Consider the following 26,890-nt stretch of genomic DNA (forward strand, 5'->3'; position numbering starts at 1 on the left):
AATGGTACGTACGTTACCCACCCTCATATGACCGGCTGAGGGAGGTCCCTATACATCGGATGCCCGTCGGGGTACTTGCTGCCGGTATGCGCGCACGCGCGAGCGGCCATCCAATCGGTTGTATCCAAGGTAGACAACCTGTACTGGGTACGGACGAAACGGGGTCCGGGGGCAACCACGCATCGCACAGACGAGGAGATGCCTGCCCGAGGCATACAGCAGGCGTATGCCTACGTACCTATGTATATGTGTGGAGGAATGGCAATTTACGTATGAGCATGTGTATTTACCGAGACGGAGACGAACGAACGCGCGAGCCGTCTGCAGACGATGCTGCGAAGACCATCCCCTCTGCAGACGTCGGTGTGCAGCACGCGAGCAGCACATCGCCGACATTTATTTCCTTCTCTCGCCTATCCTCCCCCTGTATGGCCCGACCCCAACAGCCCCCCCGCCAGCAGAAAATCCGGAGAGGCGAGCCAGCTGCTGTCTCACGCCGGCCTCTCTCCGGGCGCCCTCTCCTCCCTCCCTTCCACCCACGTAGTAAGCGCTCGAGACGCCTCGACGCTCCCCAGGACGCCGCCAATGGACGACGAAGGATCGCATCTCGGATTCGCTGGCTAGCCAACCCGGACGAGTCGTCTTCTCGGCCTCTCTCGCTCGATTCTTGATTTCCCGCCCACGTCCGCAGCATTGATAGCATCGGCATTAGCATTGACATTAGCAGGCCTGTGTGATTAGGTGCAATATCTCGGCACCTAGCCAATTCCTGCCCACCGATTAGGCAGCTCGGGCAGGCAGAAGCCATTCATTTTTAGACTTGTTAGCTGCGTATGGGTCGGATGCGGATGTGCAGGAGCCTTGACTTTTCACCCTTCACACGATAAAACGTCCCTAATGTCCCCTTTTAGAGGCGCTGGTATTCGCGCGTCACACGCTCTGGGAAGCGAACCTGGGCATCCCGGGCAGAAACAAGCGATGAGACACGAACGCGAGGGACAGAGCGGAAGATGGAGACGGAGACAGGAAGAGAGAACCGATTCCACATGCTTCCCCGTCGGCTTCTATAGGCGCCGCCGTTTGTCGTCTGCCCGGTCCTCACAAAACGTAATCATGCCGAGGCTCTGGGACTATTCTAATACAGTAACCTTGAAGCCTGGTGAGCAGGTATCATACCACACCACGTTCGATGCCATCGCCTACGGACTATGACACCGTGGCTAAGGCGGCAAGTGGGTTTCTCGCTCGTCCCACGGCAGTGCCAGGGGGTAGAGGGGGAGAGAAGAAAAACAGAAAAGAGAAAGAAAAACGTCCCAAGACCCGACAGTCTGGACAACGCCGCGCCCCCCTACTGTGCGCTATACTATACCAGCGTCTTCCCCCCGGAGCTTGGGGGTTACATACATCCATATGATGCTACTACTCCACGTGTTGCATATGTAGAGAACATAATGGCTTAGTCCGATGTTCGTAAGGTGCCCGGTGCCCAAGTGAGTTCGAGTCCTACCTCTATTACCCAGCCCTACCCACCAGAGAGCACTAAACCAGTTCTGCTGGCTTTCTCGCGCCCGTGTGCGCGTATACAAGAGTGGCCCCAGGCATATGACCGCGTAGTAGCAGTGCTAACTATCGATATGTATGTACATAGGTGCTTCTAGGCCCCAACGTAGTACGGTGGAGAGACGTGGTATTATTTGCTCCTAGCAAATCTATAATCAGTTATTAGCCTGTGTCGGGGGGTTTCTTCCTTCTTTCTAGCCTCTTTCTATTTCATTCACAGTATACGCGTTGTTGCATCTAATTGGGTCCCGACGGCCAAGGACGCCACCAGGAAGGCAAAGGTAACATAGCAGAAGAGGACCAGTTGACTCTGACCGACACAGAGATGGGCCGTCGATGACGGGCCGGGTCGTCACATCTAGCATCACCACCCATCTAGCAATCTTTAGTATTACCTGGATGAACAGTACAGCGCCTTGGCCTCCGCATGGCAGCAGGCTCTACCACCTTGCGGGAGCACTTGCTGCTGCCACGACGCACGATAGTCCCCGGGTCGGGTCGAGGAGAGGAGAGTAGACCTAGCTTTCGACGGTGACGTACGGGGGCATCCCATCCCTTTGACGATTCCTAGCTGACTAGGCGTGTCCGTTAGTGGGTGGTCAATCAACTTGGCGACGACCTGCTTGAATCGAAGGACGCGCGTGAAAAGAAGGAAAGAAGAAAAAAACCTGCCGGCCCAGCCATGTTACCTGAAACTGGCAAGGCCAGGCAAGGAGGCATTCCCACCATATCGCCGACCTGGCCCCGTGGGAGCGACGCGGCAATTCTACTGGTCCAGCTGCACAACGCCCTGGACAACCGTAATATGGCAGAATATTTCCACACGACTTACCAGGGGGGGTCTGGTATGTATGTATGTACATACATAGCGACAGCCCGTGGATACTGGTCCTGCAACGAGGTCGAGGAATGACCGATCGGTGATTCAGCAGGGGGCTCTCCAGCGCGGTCCTATACCTACCTACCTACCTATTGGGCTCGCCTTCGCAAAAAAAAAAAAAGCCCTCTCGGCACGCCGTCCCGCGTGCTCTCTTCTTCCTGCTGCCCTCCTGACCGACAGGAACGCCACCGGAAGGCTCTCTGCCATGCCGGTGGCCACCAGCCATCCTTCGTGCGTGGGTAGGTAGCTGCGTCCGCCACAGCGGCCACCTGATACGGCCACCCGGGCATCGAGCCACGAGCGAACGGCTCGCCACCTGCTCTCGCCCAGGGCTCGAACCCAGCGTGCGATGCTCTCTCTCTCTCTCTCTCTCTCTCTCTCTGACTAAAAGATTCAGGCGCTTCACACCTGCATCGCGAACGACAAGGTCTCCTCCACCTTGCAGAACGGGCGCAGAGTCCCGAGCCTTCTCGGAGAGCAGAGAAGACTCGCGTGTGCCTATCGGTACCCCGTGTACCAGCCTTCCCCGTCTGCGCACGGCGTTGGGTACTCCATGCCGGCCGTCGAAATAGCCCCCCATTACTCCTGGACGACGACTTGAAAACAGTTGGAGGCGTCGACGCGGAGACAGACGGGAGACGGGGGGGGGGGAGGATTCTCAGCGACGGGCAGGAGAGCTGGAGCTGGATGCCATCACACCGTGCTAACCGCGGCAGCAGGCCCTCGTGCCCTGCCCTCCCGCATCGAGACCCCGACGCTTTTCGACAAGCGCCGATCGACCGCGTATCGATGTCTCGGCCACCGCAATGCTCCCGTCCGGTTCGGGGCGTTGAGCATTTTGTTCCGCGCGGCGTGTAGGCCGCCGCCCCGGGCGGTTCCCCTCCCCTTTCTCCTTCTTTATCGGACGGTTAGAGCCAGAGCCGAACACTCCTATATTGCTGCTCCACGCTAGCCGCCATTGTAGATCTGCTATGTCAGGACAGAGGACAGAGACCGGCAGAGTTGACGTATCCGGGGACAGGTGGCTGGCCTTCGGTTAGTATAATACGCCGAGACGGAGCACTCGTCGGACGAGGACGAATCTCCCGTATGCTGCCCCTTATGCGTTGCCGGTGCGGCGCACTATACCCCAGCTCGAAAACGCCCAGATAGCGATAATATCGCGTTCGTGCATGACGAGCTGATTTTGCTTCCCCTTATTCTAATAAGTCGAATCGGGATTCTATGGCCGTGTTGCAATAGCTATAAATGGACGGTTAAATCATTGCAGTAATGGCAACCAGGAATGGTAGACTAGCAACGGATACTCAAGGAATTGCGTATCGCTAGCGACCGCGTGTGAATAGCACCCCTGAAACCGCGACCCCCAAACTGCACATCAATCAGACCGTTCTATAAGAGGCCGGGCCGAAATGAAGTAGATGGTAGCATGCAATTTCTAATGAGTAAATCGGAAAGGAAAAAACCTGTGGTGAGGGCCTATTTCGACAAAGTCTTATACTATATGTACGTAGGCGCGCGACGCTAGGCAGAGCCGGACGCCACCGGCCATGATTAAACAGTCAGCAGGACGACGACACAGGCGTGCAGAGGTTGATGATTATTTGTGATCTTGCATTCCAGGGAATTCTTTTTTAACCATCTGCCTGCCGCTTTTGATTACACGTCGAGATTTTGCACCCTCTTGCCCCTTCTTGCCGTCTATCTGATTGCTGCTAATATCGTATCCGACTTCACAACCCAACTCCGCTTTACGAGCCGCCGGGCCCGCCGAGAAGGGCGAACCGTCGCACGATGCCGGGTCCGTATTCTTGGTACTACGGCGGGTTAGTGTGGAAGGAAAAAAAAAAAAGAAGAAAAGAGTGCGAGGACGTACCTCAGCCTTAGTGTGGCAGTACGACCGGAACTCGGGGGTCTGTCCCAGCAAGCTGCCGCCGAACCATGGGCCGTGTCGTTGTCGCTTGTGCGTGATGACCTGGACTTCTAAGCCGCCGCTCTTCGCCCCTCCGCTGCGGACCTCGCTGGCTCGAATCCTAGCATCCACTAGGTGCTTGATATCCCGTTGCAATCTTCGCCCGAAGTCCTTGTACAGCGTGCTTCCTCCGGACAAGACGATGTTCTTGTACAGTCCTCGCCGCACGTCGATCGGGCTCGATTGTATCACGCCGTCGACGACGACAGGCAGCGGCGTGAGAAAGTCGGAAGAGTAGATTTCGGGGTTGAAGAAGATCTCGGGCGCCAAGAATCGCTCGTATCCCACGTCAACGGTGACTTGACGACCGCCGGGGTGGGTGACGACGTGTTTGGCGAACCGGCTGCGGTCCCGATCGAATTTCGAGAATTCCTTGACGATGTCGGGGCACACGTAGCAGTACTCCTCCTTAATCTCCTGAGCCGTCTTTAGCGAGCTGTCCGGCTCGCCGCGGTCACGCAGGAGGGACTGGACGAAGTAGGTAATGTCTCGGCCGGCGATGGGGATGGACTTTATTGAGGACCCAATTACGTAGCCTTCAGCGACAGGAATGACGTGCGTGACACCGTCGCCGGAGTCGATGACGGTACCAGTGAGCGAGCGATCCGACACCTTGGCCGACGTCCAGGAGGCGGCGAGAGCGAGGACGGCTTGGACGGCGATATAGAGACCGGCACAGTTGAAGGACTCGAAGAAGATCTCGGCCGTGTTTTCTCGGTTTTCGGGAGGGTTCAAAGGCTGCTACACATCAGTGATGCTGGACGACTAAACTAGCGGTGGGTAGAAGCCTACGGGTTCGGTCAGGAGGAAGTAGTGGTCCTCGGGCTCGACACGGAGGTATTTGAAGATGGAATTTGACCAGAACCTCTCCATGTGGTCCTGAGATAGTACGTTAATATCAGGCTAAGGGAGTGCCGGATTGGGGGTCTGTATATATTATATACCCAGTTCTCTATTTGGCCGTGTCGGATCGGATAGTGTAACCCGTAACCTACACCAGCATCAGAAGGTTGTCGGATTTTGCAGGTAGACGCGGATATCTCGGCTGACCTGGACCGCCCGATGCTGCAATGGCCTCGTCGCCAATGAAGAAATCCAGGTCCTCTGTGCCTCGTTTCATAGATAAGTGACCGCTAGGACCAGCGCCTCCGGTGAGAAAGGACGGCTTGTTCGCGACGGCTGGTCGGCCGGACCCGGTTCCGGCAGCGCCTCCGGCGGCGCCTTTTGTCGCTATCGCGGTCGGGAAGACAAAGGAGGGAGAATCGTTACCGGCAAAGCCTATCGTCAGGTAGAGGCGGTGGATTAGCAAGTTGCACTATACAACTCGGGAGTGACCGAAACAGGCCAGAGTGTAGGTGTGTTTCCCGTACCGAGCTTCGAGAATCCCGTGCCGCTATGTTTCAGAGGCGGGTTAGCACGTCCTCCGCGTGGAATGGAGCATCGTATATCAAGACAGACAACAGACAGCTCAGGGGCGAAGCTGGCGACTGCGGGGTTCGGAAGAGGGCAGGCAAGCATACTTGTCCATGACAACGGCAGGGGTTTGGTTCGCCATTCTGCACGCGGAGTACGGGCCCTAAGCCGCCGGAGACGTTGATGCTGGGATGTAGCTAGTTGTCAGTAGGGGGAGAGGGACGGTCGTCGTAGCGGTTGAGGCGAGGAAGACCGGCGGGGTAGCTTTGGGGGGATTGACGGCGACGATGAGGCTTGGAAGGCCGGAATTAACGTGCCTTGCGGTGACAGAAGGGTAGGTGAGTTAGACACCCCCCGAGGGTACGGGAACCCAACCACGGGAACCTGCGGGGCTACGTACTGTCTGTGGCTGTGCGTGGATGTGGCTGAAGGTGACAGACTCGTGGGATCCGGCTTGCGCGACGAATAAACCGGTGGCAGAGGCGACGGCGGTGGAGGACCACAGCTGTTGACACCTGACATCGGTCAGCATCCCGGCCTCGGCATCGTATCAAAGTACCCATGTACAAACCATGTACAAGCCATCCCCTTAGGAGATACCTCTGCGTGGGTGCAAATGTAGGGCGCCCAGCTAGGTACTTCATACATACCGGTAACGTACTTTGCACCGCTGATCTCTTTGAGGCGGCAGCTGGTCCCCACTCGCTCTCTCTTATTCATTCTGTACCTCTTCCTTGATATTTCCCGCTTCAGCTGCTCCTGCGTAATACCTCCCCATAGATAACCACCCGCCTATGAGTAGCAGCCTCATCCAGGAACAATCTACCAGTCTATCCCGTCTCGCCTTCAGTCCCTCTATAAGTGCCTACGGCGCCCCGTTCACATTGCTGAGAACTAGGAAGGGATCCCGCCTCGTACCGATCTCAGCGGACAACAACTACGTCCATGTCATGTGTGCCTGAGTTGACTTACACCGATGGGTCAATGGGTCGATGGATGCATTGTTACTCGACACACCATATCCTATATCCCGGTGCCCTTTCGTGGGATAACCAAGGAATAGCAGGGGTGACTAGTAGTTGTCTTTATACCTGCCTGCCTATTCACAGACTCACCGCAACCTGAGAGGTGAAAGGGCACTCCGTATCGTCCACTACCTTGCTAGCTGCCTCTGTCCCCTTCAGCCTCCTACCCTTCTTCCTACCTTGGGCACTCGCATACATCCATTCATACATACCACCGCACAGAGCTAAGCTATCCGTCTCGTCTGCCTACCTCCCCCGCCCCCCTCCCTACCTCTCTCTACACAGCCATGTGTACATATTTGAGTATCTCGCACCTCTCCCTCTCCCTCTCCCTCTCTACTGGCCCGCTTGTTCGATCACCTGCTTCGTCGAAAAGCTCAACTCTGCCAGTGCTCCTGCTTCCGCTGCCGTTTTCCGGATTGTCCTTTTGGAAATCAGTCTCGTGGTGACCTCTAGCGTTATCAACGTTATTGTCATCAGTACCTCACCATAGGCATGTCCATATTTCGGTATTTTTATCATCAACATCCGGCCGTCCTGCTTCATCGACACTTTCCCCTCCCCCCTACTACGCCTCGACCTATATATTTTTTTTACCATTACCATCTAGCCATGATACCTTTGCTGTCCTGAGCCCCCCGATATCTCTCGTAAAAAAACAATCTGTGCCAGGCATTTGTTCTCGCGCTCCTACCGACACATAGGGGATTTCGACCTCCTAGACAGGTTATCCTGTTCTCTTTAGTATCATTGATTCGAGTATCCGATTCTACATCGTTTAGTCGGCCCGGTTATCACCTAAGATATATTTAGATCTCTTCGTGTGTTCCGGCGGGATTCGGTGCTTCTGGTTTCGTGGTCGGCTGGAGCCCCTCGGTGGGAATACCCACAGGCTGCTGATCGTCTTTCCGCCCCCAAGCAAGCGCACACCTCGGCTTGGCTGAATAGACTCTGGGCCTCACCCCATCTCTCTGACGACCGTATCAACCAAAATGGCAGATGAGCCCTCCCCTCCGAAGCAATCAGGTACGTACACATAATCCGAGCGGCAACGATGGGATCACTGTTCACGGAGGGACATATATACTGATCGGCTCTGTCTATCCCTCAATATAGTGGCGTCGGAAGAGCACGGCAGTCTGAGACCTCCCGCGGTGTCGACGTCGACCTCTTCTCCACTGCCCGGCCCCTTAACTTCTGATTCGGGGCTCGATGACTCTTGGGAGCCGACAGACTCTGATGAGGTGGGTGAGGATGGCGAAGTTGGCGATATCGGTATCAGCTCTTCGGGGGCACCTAAGCGCCCGAGGCCCTCCTCAGAACCCGAGAATGACGCCACTCGATCCAATGACGATAAGATCCCTTCCGCAGACGGAGCCGCGGACCATTGGGCAAAACGTAGGAAAGTGCCTGTGTCGGCTATTTTTATCCATGCCGGAGCCGGATATCACAGCGTCTCCAACGAGAGAATTCACTTGGAAGCCTGCTGCGAGTAAGAACCGCCGACTCATCGTCCCCCTGGCAAGACAAATTTGCGCGGTCTTGTTGCTAACACTAGACAGGGCGGCTCGTGGTGCTATGAAACTCCTACGACTAGGATATTCAGCCGTCGACGCTGTCGAGGCAGCTATTAAGGTCCTCGAAGATAAAGAGATTACCAACGCTGGCTACGGAAGTAACCTGTCGATCGACGGAACGGTTGAATGCGATGCTACCCTAGTCAACCACTTGGGGCAAAGCGGTGCTTGCGGCGCGGTTCCTAGTAAGTTGGTCACTGGCCTGGGAGACACAAATGTCAAAATTTTAACAATAGAACTCTACATAGACGTTAAGAATCCCATCAGTCTGGCCAAGGCCATCCTCCATAATAGTGCCAGACCGCTCTCGCTACGACGCATTCCCCCGAACCTGCTCGTCGGAGATGGCGCGAGGGACTTTGCTCAGAAAGCGGGTGTGGCTCTCGTCCCTAATGAATCGCTCGTGTCCAAAAACTCGAGGGATCGCTACCTCAAGTGGAAGGAAGATCTGATGCGAGCGGAGGACAAGGGACTGCTTTCGCCGATCCCCCTCGACGACCACGCCGTCCCCATCCTTGACAGCGGAGGCCGCACGGCTATGCAACGGGACCACACCAACGCTATATTGGCCGGAACCTGGAATGAGGGTCAGCCGGATTCGCCAGGCTCCATGGAGAGTGGACAGTCTATGGGGAATTCGCATGACCCCCAGCATCCTACACTAATCAACGCCGAGATCCCGTCGGAAATACCCCCCGTAAGCCCAGTCGATTATGGTCTGTCGAGTTTTGCAGGTCCATCTGCCACATTACTACATAGCAGTATGGCTCTCAAGGCACCTCCGCGCGCCTCGAAGCACCCAACTATCGCTCCTGCCCCGAACGACGAACTTGTCCGACTAGATTTCGATATACCGTGTCCCGCCAACGCGGCGCAAGTGGCTCTCCGCGACATCGCCAACCCGATGCTCCCAGATGATTCCACGGCCTTGTACGTGCGGCCCCTGGACCGCGGGCGCGACGCGCACGACGGCGACGTCGACAGAATCACGGACACGGTCGGCGCGATCGCCATCGACAGGGACGGGAACATGGCGGCGGGGTCGTCGTCGGGGGGGATCGGGATGAAGCACCGGGGGCGGATCGGGCCGGCGGCGCTGGTGGGGGTGGGGACGGCGGTGCTGCCGGCAGCGCACGCAAGCGGCGAGGGGGTGGCAGTGGCGGCGGTGACGAGCGGGACGGGCGAGCACATCACGACGACGATGGCGTCGCAGAAGTGCGCGGAGCGGCTGCTGCACGGGACGCGGCGCGGGCCCGGCGGCGGCGACGTGCCGGAGCCCGACGAGCGCGCCGCGCTCGAGGCCTTCCTCGAGCACGACTTCCTCGCCCACCCCGGCGTCCGCCACTCGCGCTCCGCCGCCGCCCTCGGCGTCATGGCCGTCAAGCAGTGCCCCGCCCGCGGCTACTACCTCTACTTCGTCCACAACACCGAGTCCTTCGCCCTCGTCTCCATGGGCTCCGCCGACCGCGACCCCGCCTGCGTCATGTCCCGCCTCAACGCCCACGCCGCCGGCATCGCCCTCGGCGCCCGCAAGATCTCGGCCTGAGCGCGCCGCCGCGGCTAGCGGTTCCACCTGGGTCCTCCGGCCGCCGCGTCTTAGGTCTCGCTGCTGCCGCCCAGGTTCCTTTTTTTTTTCTTTCCTTTTTTTCCTCCCTGGCTTCTCTCGCTCCGCTCACTTGCTTCGAGAACATCATACCCCGCGACCTAGTTTCGTCCTTCACCATGCTTGGTTAGCTCTCATCTCCTCTTTGCGCACTCACCTATATAGAAGACGGATTGGCGGCATGGCATCGGAGTCGGCAAGGGGTGGGGACGGGAGCAAGGTAAACTCTAGATAGAGTGGATTGTAGTGTAGTGCTATTTTACTAGAAATCACTCCTAACAGACCCACGGGTTTCACGACCGCATCCCACGTCTTTGCAGCAAGGTAGGACATATGTATATCTACGAACAAAGTAAGATATCAAAAAATGGCTTTTTTTCCCCACCCCATTCATAACATCCCGTCTGGGACCCAACGCCTTCCTTGGATATGCAATGGCCAAACTGTTATAGTACAGCGTCTACCCGCTTCCGTGTAACTTGCTGTAAATTCGGCAGCGGCAATAGTCGTAATAGTAGTAGTGGTAGTACAATAGCGGGTAAGCCGCTCGTAGAGAGAAGGGGGTGGTGAACGGGACCAGATGAGCAGTTGTGCCCCCCCAACACCTCCCTCTCCCTCTCCACCTCCTTCACCCTGGTATCGGGGTGCCGGTGCCGTTGGCGCGGGGCCGCTTCTTCTTCTTGGGGGCGCGGGGCACGACGGCGGGGCGGGCGCCGTAGGCGGCGGCGAGGGCGAGGCGGGTGCCGCAGGTGAGGCAGGCGGCGCCGGCGGGCGGCTCGCAGAAGATGCTGAGGCAGACGCTGCACACGAAGCCGGTGTCGACGACGCGCCGGTGGCAGAAGCAGGCGGCGCGGAAGTCGACCGAGTCCTGCGTCGGGCTGACGAAGAAGGCGCGCCGCGCGCCCGCGTCCGCGAGCAGCCCGAACATGAGGTAGGCGAGCAGGCCGCGCGGGCCGGCGCTGTCGCCGTCGGCCGTCGAGACGAAGGTCCCGCCCGTGATGAAGGCCGCCTGCTGCAGGAACGCCGGGCTGCCGCGTAGCGAGAGCGTGTCCACCGGCACGTGCGCGTGCGCCGCGGCGAAGACCGCGTTCATCGTCGGGATGTACTGCGCCGGCTCCGAGTCCGACACCGAGAGCACGAGGATGCGCGCCTGCAGGGTGCCCGGACCGACGGTGTCCGCGTTCGCCGCCGCGGCTGAGGGAGGGTTCGCGGGGTCGGAGGAGGAGGACGGGACGGGGGCGATCAGGTCGCCGGCATGCGACATCTTGTTGATGTAGGAGAGCGCCATGGAGAGCGCGCCGGAGACGAGCGTGGTGGTGCTGAGGTCGGCGGGGGTGGTGCTGTCGACGAGGGAGCGCAGCGAGGCCAGGATCGTAGTCTCTATCTGGGCGAATTGAGGGAACTTGTTGGCTGAGGAGGAGGCGGATTCGTCGATATCGGTCATCTCAACATCCTGGTCGTCGCTACTGCTGCCGTTTTGGCGGTGCTCCAGGTTCGGGGGCTTGGGATAGAGCCAGACGGCGCGATTCGTGTGGGCGGCGAGGACGGCGACATGGCTCTGGTTGCCGAAGGCGAGGTGAGCGTTGATGAAGACGAGCAGGTTGGCGACAGCCTTGGAGATGGGCAGGAGGTCGTGGAGGGCGGCCCAGGCGCGGGGATTGGTGTCGATGATGACGGTGAGGAGCGAGGGGACCTGGGAGGCGGTGGTGCCCTGGTTGTAGTGATCGGAGGCGTCGATGCGGTTCATGGTGGTTACGCCGATGGGAGCTTTGGTCCTCGTTAGGAGGGGAGCCGGCTCAGGTGGTTGGAGGAGAGAGGGAAAGGAGGGTCGGAACCCGCCGATGGTTTATTGCTGTTTCCGATGTCTAGGATAACTTCCAAGGAGATAATACCGAGACCATTAAGACCATTGACTAGGCTGGGATTCCCAACAGACCCTGTCAGTAGGCGTTCCACCCTATCGGAATTGAAGTTAGGAAAAAACGAATGGAAGATGGTATTCCAAGGACAAGTTAGAAAGTAAACCGGCGACTAGAAAAAAGCAAGAGGTAGGTAACGCCACAGTGCGACCGATAGTGGAGGAGAAGGTGGTGGAGAGGTGCTACGTAAGAGCAGAAGGGAATTCAAGGTGAAGCTGACACTGGGACAAGACAGGCAAGTGATTGGGCGGCCACCGATGCTTACCGTTGCTCACCGAGTGTTACTTGCTAGCCATGTACCTCGATTTACGGCATTGCGGTGGGGGTGGCAGAATCGGCAGGTTGCTGGGGAGGAAGGGAGCGGTCCTGGTACACACTTTAGAAGTAGAGGTAGAGGTAGAGCTCGGGGAGGTGACGCGCCTGCCAAGCCCTTATGCCCCCTATAAATAAAGGAAAACGCCAGTTCACATGACTAATACCCACACGTCATTCTTTGCTAGGTAACAAGCACCCAAGGCATCCCGTGACCTACGGCATTACCTAGGTAAGTAGCTTTCCAATACCATGTAACAACACATACCAACCCAAACCACACACACACACATAACAGGCTAGGCGCATATTGGCGCAGTTAGCGTTGACTTCCTGTTTCCTCTCCCCCCAGTCTCTTGGTATAGGTAGGTAACGTTAGGTAACATCACCCCGCGTCACATCTTGCAGCCCGGTTTTGGTTCGTAAAGTGCCTGTCACAGTCTCCTTGGAGGCTTCGGGGAAAGAGACCATGGTTGGCCGAATGCGGTTCAAGTTAAATTGCCTTGGGGGTTTGTGTGGGATGGCAGATGCATGTAGCCGCCTCGGCGTTGGTTCTCGAGCAGACCTGCGGCATTTTGCTTCGCCATGGGCATGGATGTACACGGCACCGCCAATAGCTATCAGCCCACTCACTCTTGCGATGGCTCACCGAACCAATCACCTCTTGTGCTCGTTATCGTCCTGGGGCTCGTCAGATATCAGATTGAGGTGGCGTTGCCTTGGGCAGGTCGACAGGTGGGTGTGGGAAACGGACAAGGAGAATAAATATAGGCAGTCCAGGTGTGTCGTCGTCAGTTGGTACCTAGAGGTAAGAGGTAGGTACATAACCATCTCTCAACACGTGATCCTTCACGTGCCAGAGGACCAGTAGCCCAGTAACCTAGTCGTAGCCTGGTAACATGAGCGGGGCGAACGAGGTGAAGCTTCAAGACTCGTCACGGGAAGCAAAACCAAGAGTTGCTTTGGTTGGGTAACGTTGTTAGGTAAGGTGGTTAAGTAAGGTGGTGGTACCAAGGCAAGGCTCAGCCAGCTCTCCTCCTCCTCCTCCTCCTCCATCCCTCGCCCCGTCCGCCCCATCCTCGTCTCCGTCAAATCCATTCACCACCCGTCCACGCCTTCGTCAAGTCTAACCCGTTGCGGCCAAGCCGACTTCTCTCCACGAGACCAGCATCTACCTAGTCGGCGGTAGGGTGCTGCGACAAACCCGGCAGATGTCTTCGTATCGTCCCCCATGCCCTGGACCCTTCTTCTTCCCTTCACCTATCCCAAGCCCTCCCCTGTCCGCCATCGCCTCTCCTCCTTCGCCCACGCCTCCCTCCAACCCGGTCTGCCCAGAACAGATCGTCCGGTGCCCCCCGCGTCCTACCCACCATATCGCAGGATAAGGAGACCCCTACGTCGTAGTGACGGCCTACCGACAATCATCTCTACTATTGCCGAGCGCCTCCTACTTCCGAACCGCTTAGTGCGTCCGCCCCAATCCCGCGTTGGAATTAGCAGCATCGGGCTATAGGTGAGTGATCTTTCATCTTGTTGCCGTGCCATACCCATCGTCAGCCGCCCAGGCTTGCGATCCCACCAGTCGGGTTGTACGCACGCCTTGGCCAAGCACAAGGATAATGTTCTTTGTCAAACCTATCCAGCCTCTTTCATCAATATCATGGGTCCAGCAGACCTAGTAAAGGATTGTTACTTGCGCCCGGCTCCCTGGAAACCAGGTAGGTATATAACCTACAGCCAGATCTCCCCGCGATCGGGTGGGGTTCGTTGTTGCTTGGTTTCTATTTCTACACCCGAACACCCGCTGTCGTGGTAACCCTACGATTATTCTTCTGATATTCCCATCGCTCGTTTCTTCTGAATCGGACTCTTTGAGGCTTTTGTTGAGCATCTCAACTTTCATCCGAGACACCGGCTTATTGAGATAGAAGCTAGGCATTCGTCACCGACGAGGCGTAGGCGCCATTAATACGCCATCGGTACGCCATAGATACCTGCACCGTAAAACTCTTCATTCTTAAGCCCATTGCCTCCGGTATCAGGACCGCACCTCTTCGCGCTTACTCTCCCACGCGCGCACCGCGAACCGGAGTTCCGGCTATACTACCAGTAACACCAGCAACCTATCCGTATTCGTCACGGGGCCGGCCATGGATGAATATCCTGCCCAGCTCCCCTTGAATCGAGAGGCGATGGCTAAGCTGAGCAATGTCGAGCAGACCCAGCTCATCCTTGCGCGACTGATGGAGGGCGGCCAGGAGGATGACGAAACCTGCCGAGAACTCGATGACCTCGCTAAGCTGTTAAACGATGACGCCAAACGTGCGGCAACGGAGCAGTCCATCTGCGACGTTATCGACGACGTATGCCTCGACACTATACTTGGCTATCTCGACATGAGGCAGGCCGAGCTGGTGCACGGCCATGCGATCCTAACGACTTCCGCCTACCTAAAGGCTGCCGGGGACAAGGGTAATATTGCCTTGCAGAAGTTCTTCTTCGATCGCGTACAGAGGGGCACATACGATGACTACATAGTTGCCTTCTGTGTCGCCGCCGCCATCTTCCCCATCGCCCCGGACCAGACCGCAGACATATTCCTCACTGAGGGCTTCCTCGCAAGCCTGGACCCTTTGATGCGGCGAAAATGGAAAAGCAGGAAAGTCGAGACGGCGTGCCTGGAGATGCTCAATGCCGCATCGATGAACTCGCAATGCCGCGAGGCTATCAAAAAATATTGTACCGACTGGTTGGAGGAGGTTGTAGACCAGGATCCGAACGAGCTGGCCAACGCTATCCACTCGGCGGATCCGGAGATAAAGGTTTCAGAAGGTTCAATCGCTATGAGGAGGCATTCCGAGGCAGTTCAACACCTAGCCGCCGTCATTTTGGCAAAATTGAGGGTAGGCACCCTTAGGCTTCCCCCTGCCACACCGCGCCCGTATGAATACCTTGGGTGGCGTAGTGGGTGAGGAAAGGGACTGGGCTGACCTGAGAGGGCTTTCAGGCAGTGCCTTCGGCGCAACAACCGACAGAGGAACCCGGAGAAAAAATCCAGCAGGCGAACACGAGCATCGAGGACCTCTCTAAGATGTTCACCTCAATGCTGCTCAAGGACCCAGAGAGCGGCAAACGACATTCGGTAGAGGGCTTGGCTTACGCTTCGATCCAGCCTGTTATCAAGGAGGAGGTTGCAAGAAACAAGGAGCTTCTGAAAACTCTAGTTAAAATCCTGAATGACGCCCCGGCGAAGTCGCCGCTTACTTATGGGGCATTAAGTATTTTTCTAAATCTTACACGCTACCAACCCAGGCAATCCGAGGAAGAGAAGAAGATGACCCAGCTCAAGGCGTACGCCGACGCTGCCGGAAAGCTCGCGTCGCCGAACCCGCTGAGCGACAACGACCACGTATCGGAACGGTGCAAAAGAGTTTTTGAGGCTGGCATCGTACCGGTTCTGGTAACCCACAGTAGGCATGGTTCGGTCGCCTCGCTGAACCTCATCGTGTCCATCATCGCGGCCTTGTCGGTGACGACCAGTTTGCGAGGCCAACTCGCCCAACAGGGGGCGGTCAATCTGCTCATCGCCGCGTGCACAGCCTTACCCGAGTCCGAATCGCAGGCCAAGCGCACCTCGGCCCAGGCGCTCGCTCGTATACTAATTAGCACGAACCCGGCCCTCGTATTCGGCGGAACTCGTGCGCGCCCGCAGAATTCGGCCATAAGGCCCCTGGTTTCCATCCTAACGCCCGACCCTGCGGCCGAAACTCGCGATCTCCTGCCGACGTTCGAGGCGCTGATGGCGCTCACCAATCTCGCGTCGACGGACGACGACACGCGCGCCACCATCGTCCGCACCGCCTGGCCGGAGATCGAGGAGCAGCTTCTGGCCTCGAACGCGCTGGTCTCCAAGGCGGCGGCGGAGCTGGTGTGCAACCTGGCGCAGGGCGCCGAGGGCGTCGCGCTGTACGCGGACGGGACGCCGCAGGCGGCGAGTCGGCTGCACGTGCTGCTGGCGCTGGCGGACGCCGAGGACGAGGGGACGCGGAGCGCCGCCGGCGGCGCCCTGGCCTCGCTGACGGCGCACCAGGCCGTCGTGGCGGGCGTGGTGGCGCGCAAGCGCGGCGTCGACGTGGTGCTCGGCCTGTGCCGCGAGCCGAGCGAGGACCTGCGCCACCGCGGCGCCTTCGTCGCGCGCAACCTGGCCGCGTGCGAGGGCGACGCCGGCCGCGCCGCGCGCCGCGCCATGCGCGAGGCCGGCGCCGTCGAGACCCTCAAGGCCTGCGCCAAGAGCTCCCGCCGCGCCGAGGTCGTCGAGGTCGTGGCCCAGGCGCTCAAGGTCCTCCTCGAGGAGCAGGACTGAGGGCCGAGGAGGAGAGGGGGGGAAGAGAAAGGCGTATGCGCACGTGGGCTATTTCCTAAGATTCAGTTATACCCCAGAACAATTTGGCACATACCTAGGGGGAGGAGGAAGAGGGGGGCGGGTAGCAGTCACGAGAGGAAACCCTGTCCATGTGTCGCGTGTAGTTAAGGAGGCATCTATCTCAGCTCGAAAAGCATCTATTTCATCGGATGTCTACGCGCTTGTATTGTTCCCTGGAGGATTCGTGACGTGTCTCTCCGAGTTCCCCCTTTTGTTGTAGCAAACTCACTCGCACACGCTCTCTGGGTCTAGATTTAATTTTCCTCGCGGAGCCGTAGCGAGATCGATACTGTGCGTACGTAGGTATTTCGCGGCCACGAATCGCGCGAGGAGCAAATACACCAGAGGGGATGTAGGTATACCTAATAGTGACACGGGTTTACGCTGCCGTCTATCCACGAATTCTTCTCTCCTTTTTTGGTTCCATCCTGCCGTACTCGTACAAATATGTCCTCTTCCCCTTCGCTGCCGCGTCTTTCTTTCCGCGCTGCCCTCGCACCGTGGGGAGGGTAAGATACCAGGGGAGGACGGCGGTCCGGACACGGCGGATGGTCCTGCCCCCCCCTCTCTCCTCGGTGCGCCGTAGCCAAGTCGGCCCGCACCGCGCCGCACGTAGGCATGCACGTGCGTTCCCCGCATCCGCACAGGCATATATATGTGCATCTACTAGGGGACCTCGTCGGCGTCGACGCGGTTCAGCACGGCGACGCCCTCGACGTGGCCGGTCTGGGGGAAGAAGTCGAAGCCGCGGAGGCTCTCGATGGCGTAGCGGACGGGGGGGCGGCCGGTGGCGGCGGCGGCGGCGTCGTCGTCGGCGTCGCGGGGTTGCTCGCCGCGGACGAGCACGCCGACGTCGCGGGCCTGGGTGTGGACGTTGCAGCTGACGTAGACGACGCGGCGGGGGCCGAAGGCGAGCAGCTGGCCGAGGAAGGCGTCGTCGCAGCCCTTGCGCGGCGGGTCGACGACGACGACGGAGCGGTCGGGCGGGCAGGCGGCGCGCAGCTCCGGCGTGAACAGCGTGTGCGCGTCGGCCGCGACGAAGCGCGCCCGCCCCGGCGCCAGGCCGTTGGCGCGGGCGTTCCGCACCCCGAACGCGATCGACGCCGGCGCGATGTCGACCCCGACGCTGCCGCCCCGCAGCACCGACGACAGCGTGATGGTAAAGAGCCCGGACCCCGAGTACGCGTCTATGAGGAACTCGATGGGGGAGTCGGGTGAGGCAGGCGAGGAGGAGGGAGAGGAGAGGGGGTCCTTTGTGGAGGTGGTGGTGGGGGTGGAGGGGGGAGGGGGGAAGATATGCTGTCGCACGTAGTCGGTGAAGGTTGGGAGGATCGAGTTGTTATTCTGGAAGAAGAAGCCGGCGGGGTTGTGGAAAACGTACGGGCCCACGTACTCGGTTGAGATGGCGTTGTTGTCCGTTATACACGTCTTCAAGTCCGTATATTCGTTCGTGTCGACTATAACCAGGTCGGTGTCGTCGGGGGGCGATTCTCTCGCGACAGCAACTGCTGACTCCCTCTTAGATCGCGGTGAGAGTGGCGGTTCATCCTCAATGCCGGCCTTAATAATATTCTCGAAGCCGGGCTTGGGGATACGCTTCGTGGTTTCGCGGAGCAAGAGGGTGGCGCCACGTATATAGTTAGAGTATTCGGCGGCCATGCGGGCGCGTTCGCGGCGCATGCCGAGGCGCACGACATCGGTACCTATGGGGCAATCTTCGATGTCGACGGTGGTGCGCGTGCCCTTACGCATGAAGCCGATGGGAGGGCACGCCTTGAAAGGAACACCCTGGCGCCAGTTCGGGGGGCCGTCAAAGTGAGGAGTTAGCTTGGTACGGTAGCCGTACTGGAGCGGGCTGCCGATAGTATCCTGGACTGCCGGGACTAGCTCAGGCGGCAGCTGGGAGAAGTTACGGAAGGCCCTCTCGACGATACGCTTCTTGAGTCTCAGCTGGTCGTTGTAGTCGAGCATCTGGAACTGACACCCCGAGCAGGTGGCGAAGTGCTTGCACCGGATACGCTCGTCATCGCGCAAAGGGGATGGGTTGACGACGGAGATGAAGTCGGCGATGGTGTACTTCTCTTCCTGAAAATGTCGGAACACTTTCACTTTGACGGTGTCGCCCGGCACGACAAAGCCTACGGCATAGATTCTCTTGGATCCCTCCTGCAAGGCTAGGCCATCCCCTGTCGATGAGAGCTCGACAACATGGACCTCGATCACGCTTCCTTCTTTTGGCAAAGACTCGTTTCCCGAGTCCATCCACTCGCCGCCCGCCGCCGCGGCGCCTCCGGCAGGTCCCTCTTCTTCTCCCCCCCCTTTGCTGTTCTCATCCTGGTTCAGAGAGTCGATCAGAATCTGGACATCGAGGGCCAGGATCTCATCTGCCGAGCCGGAAGTCATGTCTCTTTCCCGCTTACGGGCCTTCTTCTTTTCTGCCCTCCCCTCCTTCTTCGCTTTCTGGAGAGACTTGTCTCTGGGAGGAGGCCGCTTCCCTAAGGACGAAGCCGACTTCTGCGGCTGCGGCTTCGGTGGGTCCTCCATTATGTTACCTCTGCTGGGGGCTCTGTTCGAGGTTATGTCTGGGGTCGTCTTCTGTGGCGCGGGCTCTTTCATCAGGCGCAGTACCTCTTCAGTAGTCAAGTTACTGTTTCCCGCCTTATCGCGAGCTGAACTAGATATTGGTTGCTTCGTCTTCTGTCTCGTCTTCTGTCTCGTCTTCTGCTCCGCCCTCTGTGTCTTCTGTGCCGTCTTCTGTGGCGCTGGCTCTTTCATCAGTTGCAGTATCTCTTCAGTAGTCAAGTTACCGTTACCCGCTTTATCGGGAACGGGACTCGATTCTGATTGCTTCGTCCTCTTCCTCTTCCTTTTCTTTTCCTGTGGAGCTGGCTCTTCCATCAAGCGTAGTATATCCTCGGTAGTCAAGTTGCCATTACCCGCCTCATCGCGAGCTGGACTAGATGTTGGTTGCTTCGTCTTTCGTGGCGCTGGCTCTGTCTTCTGTGGCGCCGGCTCGTTAAACAGGTGCAATATCTCTTCGGTGGTTAAGTTGCCGTTGCCCGCCTTGTCAGGAGCGGGACTAGATTTCGGTTGCTCCGCCTTCTTCGTCCTCCCCCTCTTCGTCCTCCCCTCCTTCGTGCTCCCTTTCTTCTTCTTCTGATTCTGTGGCGTTGGCTCCTCTTTCATCAAGCGTAGTATATCCTCAGTAGTCAGGTTTCCATTGCCCGCCTTGTCGCCAGCCGAACGAGAATTACGCTGCGGCTGCCGGGGCGGATCACCAAAGCCCCATGCCTCTGAGGTGTGGGCGTGGCGGCGGTGGATGGGGAGGATTCGCTGGTTTACGGGAAAGGCCGACCAGGCGATGGCGGTGCAAAGCAAGAATCTTCCTCGAAGATATAATTGCGGTGCCACTGCAGTGCAGAACCGCATTGGTTCTCGCGGGTTTCCCGACGTCCTTCTGTTCAAGTTGGCCGAGTGGAAGACGAGAGGCTGTGAAAATGCAAAATTTTGGATTGACAAATCGACGACTTTTCACTGGGCAGCTTCGGCCCCTCGTCATGCTTAACTACATATAGCCGTATGACGCAACTTAGTCCCCCACCACTCGTATGTGTAATTGCATATTTAGTAGGCTATGTACTGAAGTAGTGAATACATGCTCAAAAGGCGTGGTCTTCGTAAGTTGCCGAAATGAGTTGACCAGACAGTAGAAGAGCGTGCTGAAAATGCTTCTTCAGCTTCATATGTCGGTTAGGCTTTCCAATATGCCTACCTACCTCTCGAGATTACGGGATAAGGGCCTGCATCTAGGTAGGTATTGTTACATCTTCTGCAAAACAAGCACACTTACCTACCCAACGGTTACATAATTCGATATGAGAGTTGGTTACATACTAAATCGTAGTCCTTTGTCTCTTGCCGATGTGGTAGTTCACCTCTCTGCTTGGTACGCTGGCTCCGGTAAGTCGGGTGAGCTAGTCCCGTGCCAAGTTTAGTCTGGCGCTCTCTCCTACGCACCGTGCTAACTTCATCACGAGACACATAGGTAGGTACGGTAAGTAGGTGTATGGACGGGTAGAATAGTTGCGGGTAGCCACGTGTAATTCGTGTGGTGCCTCCGTGCTACCGATCTTGCTCCTATTACCGCGTTGGTAAGGGCAGCGTTGGTAGAAGAAACTGTTGACGGCTCGGAGTGAGAATCTCATTGGCGCGCGCTCCCCTCTCAGCCCAGCAGCGAAACCCAGTCCTTTCCAGCGACATGCGCGTAACCAACGATGGCGACGAGAGAGCCGTGGTGGCGGTTCGGCCGACATGCTACCTAACAGAAATCATCGCAGTAATAACCAGCCGGGCTACAGGCCGGTATGAGGCTAGCATAGAGAGTTGTGGGAGAAGCTTGAGAGGTTCCCCCCTTGGCGACTGGGCGGGGCCGATATCCGCACCCACCTGGGGATGTCGGTCCAGTTCCCGAATGGTACCTACCTATAAGGCGCTTGTCTGTCAGTTCTATTCCGGCCCTATCCTGTTATTGTCGCTTATCAACCTGTCTTCTTCTCTCTCTCCTTTTGATTATCACCGCCAAAGGCCACCGAGGTTGCCCGCCCACGGATACGAAGCCAGTCAGCACCATTAATAGGGGAAGATCCCGGCACAGTAGGTATTCCTCTATCGTCCCCATCACTTTTCTATCGTATTCCCTTCCGTATTTTCCCCCCTATTTCCAGCCTATCCCGCTGCGGATGCACTAGCTAATGATACCTAGCGGAATATCTAACCGGCCTGGGGCTTTGGGTGCTGGTGTTTCCTCCCGACTCTAGGTATACCTAAGTGCCTGGGAGCGTCTTTGGGCATGCTGTGGCTACCTACCGAGTACCTCATGTCAGGCAGATCGCAACGTAGCAGCCTCGGATTACAACGTAGACGTCCTTACCCGATATATCACCCGTAGAGCAGTGCAGCGTAGCGAAGCCGCGAGAGATGAGTGAGTGAAGATATCTGACATACCTACCTATTCACCTATCTGTCCGTCTATCTATCACTACCGTGTGCGACAACACGCCTATCCACCCCCCCGCCGACGTCTCTGCGCCACCGCTGATCTTTTCCTGCCAGGGGCCATCACTGCCGCCACGCTGCCCCAGAGCCTGCTCCTGCTGCTCCTCGCCGTCGCGCCCTCGGCCGCGGCGCCGCAGCCGTGGCGGCCCGCCGAGCAGGTGGTCTTGCAGCAGGGGTCCGCCGCGGGAGGGCGCCGAGGCGCCGTCGCATCCGAGAGTAGGGTGTGCAGCCAGATCGGCATCGACCTGCTCGCCCAAGGTGTAAGTGAAGAAAAAAGCGTGCGCGCGAGACGCCGATAGCAACCTACCTGCCTATCTACCTACCCCTCGCTCTCTCTCGCCTAAACTGCTTACGGTTTCCGTCTGGGGAAAAAAATAGGGCAACGCGGTCGACGCCTTCGTCGGGACGCAGCTGTGCGTCGGTGTCGTCGGCATGTACCACTCGGGGCTGGGCGGGGGCGGGTTCGCGCTGATCCGCGACGGCGGCGGGGCCTACACCGTCGTGGACTACCGCGAGGCCGCGCCGGCCGCCGCCCACCAAGACATGTACCGCGGCAACGTGCGGGGCAGCGTGCAAGGCGGGCTCGCCGTCGGCGTCCCCGGCGAGCTGCGCGGCCTCGAGCGCGCCCATGCGCGCTTCGGTGCCCTGCCCTGGCCCGCCGTCGTCCGCCCCGCCGCCCGCATCGCCCGCCACGGCTTCGCTGTCTCCGAGGACCTCGTCCGCTACATGCAGTACGGCCTCGCGATGGCTGGCTGGAATTTCCTCCTCGAGGACCCCTCGTGGGCCCAGGACTTTGCTCCTAACGGTGAGGAGCGCCTTTCGTATCTGTTTGCCCTCGCATCGCGGCGTGGGAAGTGGTGGGCTAACGTCGCGTCGTCTAGGGACGCTGGTTAAACTCGGCGATATCATGACTAGGGTGCGCTACGCCGAGTGAGTCCTGCCAGCGATCCCGCCTGTTCACCTGTGCTATGCGTGCTAACGCCTACGGTAGGACTCTCGAGACAGTCGCTGAGCACGGCGCCGACGTGTTTTATAACGGTCCTATAGGTTCGTAGACGAGTCCCGCCGTCTCTTCTCCCTTCCGTCTCCCACCTCAGCCGCGCACGCTCTTCTAACCCCCCTTTCCAGCCGAAGCGACGATCCGGCACATTCAGAAGCACAATGGCAGCATGACCCTCGCCGACATGTCGGGCTACGCGGCCATCGACCGCGCGGCCGTCAACATCACGTACCGGGGCTTCCGGCTCTTCTCGGCGGGCGTGCCTAGTAGCGGCGCCGTGTGCCTCAGCGCGCTCAAGACGATGGAGGGCTACGACGACGCCGACGCCGACGCCGGCGGCCGCCGCAACCTGACCCTGCACCGCTTCGACGAGGCCATGCGCTTCGCGTACGGCGCGCGGCAGGCGCTCGGCGACCCGGCGTACGTGGAGGGCGCGCTCGCGCTCGAGGCGTCGCTCGTCGGCGCGGCGCACGCCGCCGGCGTGCGGGCGCGCATCCGCGACGACACCACACAGCCGGTCGAGAACTACAACCCGGCGCGCGCGTACGCGCCGGACTCGCACGGGACGTCTCACGTGTCGGCGGCGGACGGCGCGGGGCTCGCCGTCGCCTCCACGACGACCGTCAACCTGCTGTTCGGCAGCCTGCTCGTCGTGCCCGAGACGGGCGTGGTGCTCAACGACGAGATGAACGACTTCTCGCTCCCCGGCGTGCGCAACGAGTTCGGGTACGCGCCCAGCCCCGCCAACTACGTCCGCCCCGGCAAGCGGCCGCTCTCGTCCATCACCCCCGTCATCGCCGAGTACCTGCCCTCCGGCCCCGCCGCCGCCACCGCTTCGCTGCCGCGGCTCGCCGCCGTCGTCGGCGCCGCCGGCGGCTCCCGCATCATCAGCGCCACCACCCAGGTGCTCTGGCGCGCGCTTGCGTCCGCGGCCTCCGACGCCATGGCCCGCGCCGTCGCCGAGCCCCGCTTCCACGACCAGCTGATGCCCGACGAGGTCGCCTTCGAGTGGGGCTTCGACAACGCCACCGTCGCCGCCATGGCCGCCCGCGGCCACCACGTCGCCTGGGTCCGCGAGGGCAACAGCGCCGTCCAGGGCATCCGCGTCAGCCGCGACGACGGCGCCTTCGAGGCTGTCGGCGAGACGCGCCAGCGGAACAGTGCGGGCCTGACGCTGTAGACGGATGGTCGGGATTGGTGGTGACGAACCTGTGGACATACATAGTTGAGAGTACTCACTCGCTCGTGTACATGCGTATCTGATAGAATTCCGTGTTTAGAGCTCCGTTCATAGACGTTTTGCTTACAATACATATAGTGCTATATTGCAGTCTAAGACATGCAGAGCGTTTCTTGCGCTTATGAGAGCTTCACACCCATTTCTTCGTTTTCGATTCTTTATTCAATATTTCGTCGTTTAATCAGGAACTATTCGGGTTCTCAAGGCCGGGAGTTCCTTGCCGAACCTCTTGAGAGACAGCCCACCCACGGCCCTGGATAGCCGTTGGTGGTACTTGTGTAATTCAGGTTTCCTCGTCCTCCCACCATGTATAGAAAGCCATACATGGCTACATGGTTACATGCCCACATTTCCAAGCAGGAAGTGTAGGCGTCTGCAGTTACAGGTGATATGATCGTGCCTATCTCTCATATTGGGTGGTCGACAGAAAACTCGGAATGCTAGGGGCGCAGATATATGGAGTGCGCCGCGAATCATTAATAGAACGATACTTGCTAGACATGTGCGAATATTCATTTATGGATCGTCGCGTTCGACAAGGGAAGCTAGCGCAACGAGGAAAAAAACAAAAGTAAACTCCTAGCCTCCGCTCCATGCGACCCGGGGGTATCAGATGTTGATCTATGTATGGTTCTATCTGTGTCAGGGGGAGAAAATTTACGGAGTGCTTAGATGAAACTAGGCCATCACGACTTCATGGCGACGAGCTTCTCTATTTCGGCCAGCCACTTCCTGGCAAATTCTTCCTCGGTGAATCTCTTGGACGAAAGCCGGGCTCTGCGTCGGACAGAGAGCGGATCAGGGTGCGAGAGGGCCTTCTCGAAGGCCTCGGCGAACTCATCCTCGGTCGAAGCGTGGAAACCTACGAGTTTGTCAGTATCTGAGTTAGACGCGGAGAGAGAATACGTCTTGTCTTGCATACCTGTGGGCTCGCCATCTACGTCGATCACGATGTCTAACTTGGGCCCTCCGCTGTCGTGCACAACGGGTATCAGGCCGGCCGCGAGATACTCGACGACCCCAATCCCGAAGTGCTCATTCCACATGCCGTTCACTCCCACAAAAGCCCTGCCGAGCCACTGGAGGATCTCGGGCCACGGCGCGTCGAGTTGGAATATCACCTGGTCCTTGATGTGGAGCTCGTTGACTAGCAAGCGCAGCTTGTAAACCCGTCTCGAATCGTGGTCATCTCTAACGCTACCGAGAAAGACCAACTTGGCTTCTTTTGCCGATTCAGTACCTGTTTTGACGAATTTGGCGAAGGCCTGCAGGATGAGCTGGTGGTTCTTCTCGGGCCGGAACTGAGCAATATACACCAGATACTTCTGCCGTCGCTTTTCGCTCTCTTCTGAGATCTCCACGGCTCGTTCGATCTCGCTGACTGCACACGGCGGGTACACGACGGCGATAGGGTGCTTTCTACCCTGCTGCTTCCGACGGGGTCCCCATAGCGACTGGATATGCTCCTGCGTCCACGAAGAGTTGGTCATGACGACGTCGACCGAAGCACCCATCCACGAGTAGATGGCAGCGAAAATCTTCCAGTAATATCGCTTGGCAGCGCCCTTGTAACCGACTCCCTTCCCGGCATTAACGCCTTGGTTTCCGACGGGGTTCTTGGGGTCGAGCGAGTCGAGCATATCCGTAGAGATGGTAGGATAGTGCACATACGCGGCGGTCGGCATATGGGGGAAGAGGATCTTGCTTAGGCCCAAAGTAAACGCATAGCCCATGGTGTCCACGAAGATATCCGGCACAACCAGAGAGAGGGCGTCCCAACCCATAACCAGCGATCCGAGCGACTGTCCCAGGAGAGTCATGCGCGGCCACGTCGAAGAGAGAGCCCAGTGGCGCGTACTCAAGTAGAGAAAGTGGATAGACGGTGGGTGGATGTCGATGCTGAAGGTATGCTACGGCGCTGTTAGTAGTCTCGCTCCTAACCACCGTACTAACCGCCATCTGGGAGCTCGAACCTTGACTCGCAGAAGCATCTTCTCCTTAGACACTTCGCGGTCGCCCGTATAGACGACTATCTTGGCATTGGGCCATCTCTGCTGAGTAGCTCGGACGGCTGCCCACAGGACTCGCTCGCCGCCGCCGCCAGCATTACAAAAGGGGTGGAAGAACCCGATGATACCATCCCATCCCTGCCCACCATTCTTTATATCACTAGATGATCCGATTATAGAGTCTCCGGTGCTCTTCGAGCTCTCATCCTGGCCATCTTCAGCTGCCGCCTTTTCCTCTCTGAATCTGCGCTCGCTCTCGGCCGTGGCTTGGATTATGGAGGAGCGTCGGCCGTCGGTCTTCTTCCTCAGACACCAACCCAAGGTCGACCCGACAGTGAGGGAGAAGACGCGGAAGAGGAGAGGGACGAGGATGTTCCAGCCGAGGAGGATGGCGACGGGGGTGCAGGCGACGACGATAGCAGTGAAAACGAGGGTCTTGGAATCCATGTCGAAGGAGTAGGGTGTTCGGTTAGGAGGGGACAGAGCGGCGCGAACCGGGGAGGGCGCGGGATTTGCCTAAAGACAAACGGAGGCAGGGCAATCGAGGGGATGATTTTATATGGAGGCACAGCTCAAAGATGGATGCGTAGGCGAGGACTTGGGGCCTAAGGATGACCCCCTAGGCATACGTGTCCAGGAATGAATATTGTTCCGGCCTTGTCAGGCTGTGCAGGGAGCCGTCCAGTTGACCCATTGATATCATATACCGGTGACCTGGTGATGGCTGGTGAAGGTTGAGCTCGTGAAGGTCGAGCTTGTGAAGGCTGATAAATTTCGGCGTGTGATCAGGACAGCCTGTACCTGTACTGGGTCGCCTGTAGGCGAGGTCTGCGTCTATCAGGTTAGGTACCTTGGGATACTTGCATATGCCATGGAATATCTCCTAGTTGCATGCCACCATT

At 58.4% G+C, this 26,890-nt stretch overlaps 7 protein-coding genes across 7 annotated transcripts; 3 read left to right on the forward strand and 4 right to left on the reverse strand.

The window, feature by feature from the left end:
• Positions 1-3,844: 3,844 nt before the first annotated feature.
• Positions 3,845-6,158, reverse strand: GGS23DRAFT_581283 (actin family). The gene is made up of 7 exons (XM_051517176.1): positions 5,933-6,158; positions 5,783-5,805; positions 5,463-5,690; positions 5,357-5,403; positions 5,205-5,291; positions 4,317-5,150; positions 3,845-4,257 (listed from the first exon to the last, which is right to left on the reverse strand). The coding sequence occupies exons 1-7, from the start codon at positions 5,965-5,967 to the stop codon at positions 4,192-4,194; spliced, it is 1,320 nt and encodes a 439-aa protein (XP_051369117.1). The 5' UTR covers positions 5,968-6,158; the 3' UTR covers positions 3,845-4,191.
• A 1,238-nt stretch (positions 6,159-7,396) lies between these two features.
• On the forward strand, positions 7,397-10,197 carry GGS23DRAFT_235821 (N-terminal nucleophile aminohydrolase). The gene is made up of 4 exons (XM_051512099.1): positions 7,397-7,876; positions 7,967-8,342; positions 8,413-8,612; positions 8,676-10,197. The coding sequence occupies exons 1-4, from the start codon at positions 7,843-7,845 to the stop codon at positions 9,971-9,973; spliced, it is 1,908 nt and encodes a 635-aa protein (XP_051369118.1). The 5' UTR covers positions 7,397-7,842; the 3' UTR covers positions 9,974-10,197.
• Positions 10,198-10,510: 313 nt separating this feature from the next.
• Positions 10,511-12,402, reverse strand: GGS23DRAFT_235938 (transcription factor Tfb4). The gene is made up of 2 exons (XM_051512100.1): positions 12,170-12,402; positions 10,511-11,987 (listed from the first exon to the last, which is right to left on the reverse strand). The coding sequence occupies exon 2, from the start codon at positions 11,775-11,777 to the stop codon at positions 10,659-10,661; it is 1,119 nt and encodes a 372-aa protein (XP_051369119.1). The 5' UTR covers positions 11,778-11,987; positions 12,170-12,402; the 3' UTR covers positions 10,511-10,658.
• A 2,051-nt stretch (positions 12,403-14,453) lies between these two features.
• GGS23DRAFT_613970 (ARM repeat-containing protein) lies at positions 14,454-17,127 on the forward strand (the record flags this gene model as incomplete). The annotated part of the gene is made up of 2 exons (XM_051520608.1): positions 14,454-15,225; positions 15,273-17,127. 2 exons carry the CDS (start codon positions 14,454-14,456, stop codon positions 16,622-16,624), a joined length of 2,124 nt encoding a protein of 707 aa, XP_051369120.1. The 3' UTR covers positions 16,625-17,127.
• A 223-nt stretch (positions 17,128-17,350) lies between these two features.
• On the reverse strand, positions 17,351-19,087 carry GGS23DRAFT_606928 (S-adenosyl-L-methionine-dependent methyltransferase; the record flags this gene model as incomplete). The annotated part of the gene is made up of 1 exon (XM_051519971.1): positions 17,351-19,087. One exon carries the CDS (start codon positions 19,085-19,087, stop codon positions 17,351-17,353), a length of 1,737 nt encoding a protein of 578 aa, XP_051369121.1.
• A 2,259-nt stretch (positions 19,088-21,346) lies between these two features.
• GGS23DRAFT_236061 (gamma-glutamyltranspeptidase) lies at positions 21,347-24,115 on the forward strand. Its single transcript, XM_051512101.1, has 6 exons — positions 21,347-21,665; positions 21,797-21,999; positions 22,118-22,544; positions 22,621-22,669; positions 22,731-22,786; positions 22,868-24,115. Exons 1-6 carry the CDS (start codon positions 21,662-21,664, stop codon positions 23,917-23,919), a joined length of 1,791 nt encoding a protein of 596 aa, XP_051369122.1. The 5' UTR covers positions 21,347-21,661; the 3' UTR covers positions 23,920-24,115.
• Positions 24,116-24,139: 24 nt separating this feature from the next.
• On the reverse strand, positions 24,140-26,852 carry GGS23DRAFT_581320 (glycosyltransferase family 4 protein). Its single transcript, XM_051517177.1, has 3 exons — positions 25,953-26,852; positions 24,902-25,889; positions 24,140-24,841 (listed from the first exon to the last, which is right to left on the reverse strand). Exons 1-3 carry the CDS (start codon positions 26,433-26,435, stop codon positions 24,666-24,668), a joined length of 1,647 nt encoding a protein of 548 aa, XP_051369123.1. The 5' UTR covers positions 26,436-26,852; the 3' UTR covers positions 24,140-24,665.
• Between the last annotated feature and the right edge of the window lie 38 nt (positions 26,853-26,890).

This window comes from Durotheca rogersii (assembly GCF_024521655.1).
Source record: "Durotheca rogersii strain YMJ 92031201 chromosome Unknown GGS23scaffold_24, whole genome shotgun sequence".
Lineage (NCBI taxonomy): Eukaryota > Fungi > Ascomycota > Sordariomycetes > Xylariales > Xylariaceae > Durotheca > Durotheca rogersii.